The following is a 6,650-nucleotide window of genomic DNA, read 5'->3' as shown; positions in this document are numbered from 1 at the left end:
AACCGCACCAGCCCCTGACCTGACCCTTCGTCAACCTCCATAGACCCTATTGGACCAAACCTGCACCAGCCAGCCCTAGCCGCAAGCCCCCTTGGCTGTAGCCTCCTTGCGCAAGCATGGGGAAGAGTCCCTCTTCACGTGGACTCTTCCCCAGCCTAAGACTCGAGCCCTAGCCCTCCTAGGACTCTTCTCCACCCTTGACCATGACCAGCCCAGCCACCTACCCGAGCCCTGACCAGCCATGAAAGCTAGCCGTCCCTTACAAGCAATGGTTCCATGCGAAAATCATAGGCCCCTCTTCCCTTGATTATGCGTGATTCCAGCACGTGTTTTCCCCTTAAATAATTCACGTTCTATTCATATTTCATCCTACGTTGGCAGCGTACTTGTTGAAAATCATAATACAATCATATATACGTAAAAACATTGAAAACTTTTTAAAATAATCGACAAAACGATAAACCATCGAACGTCAATATTTTTCATACAAAAACAATTAAAACACGCATAATATGATATTAATGTCGCGTCAAAGGGTTTAGAAAACGTGCCTTTGCGTTTTAAAACGCTCGAATAAACGATTGTCGGTGTGGGACGCGAAGAAGAACGAACAGACGACAAAAACTCCTTGTTTTTCCTCCTCTCCTATTCTTGTGTGTGTGTGTATTTTCAGCTGAATAGGTGTCAAAAGACCTAAGAATCCTCTTTATAAATTTTAATTTACATATTAACGAGTTTTTATTTTGGGCCTCCAAGTATATGAGCAATTGAGCCTACTCAATTTAGTTTAATTGAGCCCAATAACTCTTATTTAATTAAAATATAAAAATTCTAAATTAGTTTAAAAAATAATGCATTTGATCTTTTAAAAACTCCTTGTTTGTCCAAAACCGGATTTCGGGTAAAATCGAGCTCGTCTCGTAAAATAGTTCGAACTGTACCATTGTTAGAAAAATTAAATCTTTTTCAATCATATTAAGAAGCCTTGAAAATATTTAATGAAAAATATTTATTTTATCTTCGTCGTCCCTGATCTCTTTTTCCCAGCATATTATCGAATATTCGGGGAAAAATTTCAATTTAATGAAATCATGTCATAAAATCATTTAATCATGCAAACCATATATTTAATCATATCATATGCATCACGTAAGCAATTAAAATCAAATAAATAATACAGTTTAGCAATTCTAATAAATTGTATGCATGTGATTTATTAGGTTGGTTTTTCGGACATTACATAAATATTCCTCTGTCACACATTCTCTCACTTAAAAAAGATTTTACTAAAAGATTTTTTGATTGATACAACTATTTGTAACAATTCACTTCAACTAGAATGTATCACTATCTACGTTGAAACTCTTAGCATGCACTTCAGTAAGTTCTGGATGTTTAAGAACTATCGGTTAATCAGAAAACACAATATAATCCAAAGGTCAGCTTGAGGAGCTTGGTGTAGCACAAAGTGATCCTTGAAGATCTGATATAATCTGATAGACACGTGTTTAAGTTGAGTAGCTTGAAATATAAAAAAATTTAAGTGTCCTCGAAGATCTTTGAAGTAATGCAAATTGAAAATGTGTGTATTCTTGTAATCGTTCTGTTCAATCACCTCTTTTTTACTTTGAGATCTATATATTTATAGTTGAAAAGCTCCAACAGTCTGATTAACTTTTCAACGACCATCTATACTGTAACCCGATAGGCGATATAATCGATAAGTCGATTTCTCTTGTCGTACGTATAATTAAATTTTCATTTAATATTTTTTTTTGCTTTTGCGACTTTAAGCTCTTAGCTTCTAAAAAATCTAATAGGCCGTAGACGAAATAGACGACCGTAAATTATTTAAATTAATCTAGTCAACCAATCATAAAATTGAATAAAAAATATAATAGAAATGACCATATACTCGTTCAAAATCCAAAAATAGAGTCGCGGCGGCGATGGGCTAAACAACCCACCGGGTGACGAACCCTTATTGGATATGTGTGCTCTCTCGTTTGTGCAACACAGAATCTAAAAGTCAAAATCCCAAGTCCTTTGGTATCGCCGACGATTTGGTTATTCGATTCCATCTCACAAATGAATTTCCCCGCTTTTCCTTAATTATACTCTTGCTTGGGAGATTTTCCGTTATTGAAGAAACGGTTTGCCAATTGCTCATCCCAGAACACCGAAAGAAGTAATCTTTTATCAGGAAGTGCAATTTTAGGTTAAAGGTGCAGTTTTCGTAACACTTTATAGCGTTTCCGAGGATTTAGGTTTATGGGTTTGGATTTATTCTTGAATTGATACTTGTTTATCCTCCATTCCGTTGAATGCTAATTGTTTTCTTTGTGTTTGATTTTATTCTCCGTTGAGAGTGTTGGCGTTGGGTAAATAACTCATTTCAAATGGTTGGAGTTTGACTCGATGATTCCCATTTTTATTGTTGTTCGAGTGGTTGTGTTTGATTTGTTTTTTGTTCCAATTTGTGGGTATTGTTGCTCGATTTTATGGCAATGTGTTGAAGCTGCATTAGTTTATGCTTGACATTTTGATCTTGTTCTTTTCCTTTTGTCATGTTTTGGTGTATTTGGTTTATTGGCCGTGCCTTTGGTGGCTATTGATTACAGGTCTGAGCAGACCATATGGATGAAGTTGGTTGCAGTTTGCCCTTAGAAAACGAGATTTTTTTCGCGTAATTCTTCTAAAAAAATGCAATTTTTACTCCTCAAAATGTGCATGCCGCTACCTACAGTATTATGAGTTTACCTTTAGTAGACTTTAGACAATTGGTATTGAAGTGTTCCTGTAGCTACAATTTAACGGGATTTAGTGTTTTTACTGAGATTAAGATTATGTTTTCATTGGTGGATTTGAAACCATGGACATCAAATTAATTGGTTACAAAATTCAAGAAAATTTCAAATCCATCCTTTATCAAATTAAGTAATTTCAATAGTATAGTGGTGGATTTCAAATATACTCAGGACGTGTGCCATTGAATTCATCACTCAAATTGTTCTTCGAGTCAAATTTCTTCCTCCAAATGAAATCAATCCCAACTTATGTTTATTTGATTGTGGCTTAGATATTTTTGTGTTCTGAAATAACAAATTTATATCCTTCAACGTTCGATCACCCTTTAGTATTTTTAGTTCCTTTTACAAAGTTTGTTCCATTATACAGTGACCTAACCAATGGCCCCAAACAAAGTTATTGCCATCTGTCAGTCCGGTGGTGATTTTGAGACCGATGCAGAAGGATTACTATCCTACAAAGGCGGTGATGCACATGCTATGGAAGTAGATGATGCAATGAAGTTTACCGATTTCAAATCGGAGGTTTCTGAGATGTTTAACTGCGACATTGGTACCATGTGTATTAAATATTTCTGTCCTGGAAACAAGAAGACCCTTATCAGCATATCCAATGCCAAAGACCTTAAGCGGATGATTAAAATCCATGATAACTGTGACACTGTAGATATATACGTCATGACTAAAGACATTGTCGCCCCTGATACCTCCAACATTCTGGGGAGTAGGTACTTTTTTTTAATATCTGATTGAATATAAGTGTTCTGTGCCGTGTGAATTTACGCAGGGATGTTTGATCTTGCAGGTCGAGCAGGACAACTTTGTCAGAAGCTGAGGTTCCAGTCTCTGGATCCCCGACTATGCTGAACCATATTGTGGATGACATAAACGAGCCAAGCCTCATGCTTGACACGTCCTTTGACGTGGTTGGCGATACTAATTATGATGATACCCATATTGATATGGCAACAGAAATGCCTCTTGCTGTAGCTGATGAAATGCCGCTACCGATTTCGGTTGTTGGATCCTCTAATATAAAGCTCGCTAAAGCTGCAGAACAATGGCAGAACACTATTACGGGAGTGGGCCAAAGATTCAACAGTGTACATGAATTTCGTGAAGCATTACGCAAATATGCTATAGCGCATCAGTTTTCTTTGAAATACAAGAAAAATGAAAATCTCCGTGTGACTGTAAATTGCAAGGCAGAGGGTTGTCCTTGGAGAATTCACGCATCTAGGTTGTCAACCACTCCACTGTTTTGCATTAAAAAAATGAATCCGATACATACATGTGAAGGTTCCACCGTAAAAACGGGGTGTAAGGCGACAAGAAGTTGGGTTGCTAGCATCATCAAGGAGAAACTTAAAGTTTTTCCCAACTATAAGCCAAAGGATATTGTTGATGACATCAAACAGGAATACGGAATCCAACTAAACTATTGCCAGGCATGGCGTTGTAAAGAAACTGCTAAGGAGCAGCTTCAAGGTTCTTACAAACATGCCTACAATCAGTTACCATTTTTCTGTGAGAAGATAATGGAAACAAATCCAGGAAGTCTGGCCACTTTCGCGACAAAAGAAGACTCGAGCTTTCATCGCCTCTTTGTTAGCTTTCATGCTTCTTTATATGGCTTTGAACGAGGCTGCCGCCCTTTGCTTTTCCTAGATAGCGTATATTTGAACTCCAAATATCAAGGAACACTGCTGGCTGCCACGGCTTCTGATGGTGACGATGAATGTTTCCCTGTTGCTTTTGCTGTTGTAGACACAGAAACCGATGAAAATTGGTATTGGTTCTTGAAACAGCTAAAATCCGCTCTTTCGACGTGTCATGGCTTAACTTTTGTGGCAGATAGAGAGAAGGGACTCAGACAATCAATAAACGAAGTTTTTCAGGGCGAGAATGTTTCCCACGGCTTCTGCCTGCACTATCTATCGGAGCGACTTGTTAGAGATTTGAAGGGGCAGATTTCTCATGAAATGAAGCGACTTATAGTTGAAGATTTTTATCGTGCGTCTCATGCTCCTACTCCGGAAAGCTTCCATAGGTGCATGGACAGTGTAAAAAATACTTCACTAGATGCATACAACTGGATCATGCAAAGTGAGCCAGTTCACTGGGCCAACGCCTTCTTTGATGGTGCTAGATATAACCACATGGATTCAAATTTTGGGGAGCTGTTCTATAGTTGGGTATCTGATGCACACGAACTACCCATAACTCAAATGGTCGACACGATACGTGTTAAGATCATGGAAACAATATATTCTCGTAGCAAAGAATGTGACGTATGGCTTACAAGGTTAACTCCATCTATGGAGAGAAAGATGGAGAATGAAAGCCTTAAAATCAGAAATCTTCAGGTCCTATTATCTGCTGGAAACAGATTCGAGGTTCATGGGGACTCCGTAGAATCTGTTGATGTCGATAATTGTGACTGTACCTGTAGGGGTTGGCAGCTTACTGGATTACCTTGCTGCCATGCAATCTCTGTGATTAATTGTCTTGGTCGCGACCCGTACGATTACTGTTCCAAATACTTCACAACTGACAGCTACAAAGTGACTTATTCAGAATCTGTGCATCCTATTTCAAACGTGGATGTCCCTCCGCAAAAGGGTAATTCTCAGTTGGTGGTGACGGTAACCCCTCCAACTCGTCGTCCTCCAGGCCGGCCTTCTCTTAAGAAAGTTGGTTCACAAGATGGGGGAAAACGTGTACTCCAATGCAGTAGATGCAAGGGTACAGGTCACAACAAGTCGTCGTGTAAAGAGTTATCACTGGACTGCTAGCCAATGTAAGTACATTCTGATGTTTTGGAAGCGGTCTTTTGATTTATCGTTTCTTGTTCTTCAGTAAGGTTTCTGCAGATCTATTAAGCTAGTTCTTTGACTCACCGTAGGCTAGTTAGGTTAGTAGGAAGTAGATGCTCGTTGATGGCGCGAAAAGATATTTAATGTCATATGTTTTGTGGGCCGACTTCAAGTGCCTTTTTTTTTTAAAAAAAGTAGAGCAATCAGACCATGGTTCCGGGTAAAGATATACGTTGAAAAAACTGTATGAAATTTGAATTTTTTGGAGAGCATGTCCGCTTTTAGTGCCCTTGTTTTGATCCAAACCTCCAAACCTATGTACACGTGCATGGTTTATTTCTTCCTGGTAGTCGTTTTATTTTTATTCAAAGTTGTTGTTCTTTCAGCTATATTTATTGGTCCGAGGAGTGTTTGAATTCCAGCTATTACGAAAAACACACTTGATTTTTTTTTTTTAAAAAATAATATTTGATTAATTTGTTGATTCTTTGATGGGCTTTGAAACCCATTAAATGATGAATTTGGGGTTAAATTCTGGTCGGTTTGTTTGTTTGTTTTTTAATCAAACTCATTTTATTAATCATTTCCATATTATTTTGATATCCGTTTCCCATTTAAAGCATTTCCAGGTATTGGAGTCTTGGAAAGTCTTTGCCAGTGGTTTAAATTTCATGGCAGAAACTGAACTTTTTGCTAATTAGTTAAATGAGAGGAGGCTTCTTGCATTTGCATGCAGCAATTTTGTGTAAATATGTGTGCACATTGAATTCTTCAATTTGTTTTTCAATCTAACCACCTCTACATTTGATATGGTAAGATAAGAAAAGAAAACTCTGGTGGACGGTTGATAATCCAATCTCTCTCCTGCCAATTTGTTCATTTCTGGAACCACCATTTTTCATTCATATATATGTAGTTACGGAATGGGTGGAGCCGGATTTCAGATGTCCGAAGAAATAACATATCCAATATTCTTATCACTAGTTCGTTCACGGATCAAGATCCTCTAGGTTCCCCACGGCTGATG

The 6,650-nt window shown here is 37.9% G+C and overlaps 1 protein-coding gene across 6 annotated transcripts; it reads left to right on the top strand.

Moving 5' to 3' along the window:
* The first annotated feature begins 1,906 nt into the window (after positions 1-1,906).
* On the top strand, positions 1,907-6,650 carry LOC140808874 (uncharacterized). 6 transcript variants are annotated; one of them, XM_073166193.1, is made up of 4 exons: positions 1,907-2,225; positions 3,178-3,535; positions 3,613-5,607; positions 6,540-6,650. In XM_073166193.1, exons 2-3 carry the CDS (start codon positions 3,189-3,191, stop codon positions 5,600-5,602), a joined length of 2,337 nt encoding a protein of 778 aa, XP_073022294.1. In that variant the 5' UTR covers positions 1,907-2,225; positions 3,178-3,188; the 3' UTR covers positions 5,603-5,607; positions 6,540-6,650. The 6 variants fall into 6 exon arrangements, with proteins under 6 accessions (XP_073022294.1, XP_073022291.1, XP_073022292.1 ...); XM_073166190.1 differs by lacking the exon at positions 6,540-6,650 and adding an exon at positions 6,253-6,457; XM_073166191.1 differs by lacking the exon at positions 6,540-6,650 and adding an exon at positions 6,244-6,450.

Source organism: Primulina eburnea, chromosome 13 (assembly GCF_022965805.1).
Source record: "Primulina eburnea isolate SZY01 chromosome 13, ASM2296580v1, whole genome shotgun sequence".
In the NCBI taxonomy this organism is placed as follows: Eukaryota; Viridiplantae; Streptophyta; class Magnoliopsida; order Lamiales; family Gesneriaceae; genus Primulina; species Primulina eburnea.
Note: the sequence above shows the minus strand (reverse complement) of the source record. Positions and strands in the feature narration are given on the sequence as shown.

Coding starts and splice junctions, on each gene's coding strand:
- LOC140808874 (XM_073166193.1), top strand. CDS start 3,189: ATGGCCCCAAACAAAGTTATTGCCATCTGTCAGTCCGGTGGTGATTTT. Junction 3,536..3,612: donor TCCAACATTCTGGGGAGTAG/GTACTTTTTTTT, acceptor TTGATCTTGCAG/GTCGAGCAGGACAACTTTGT.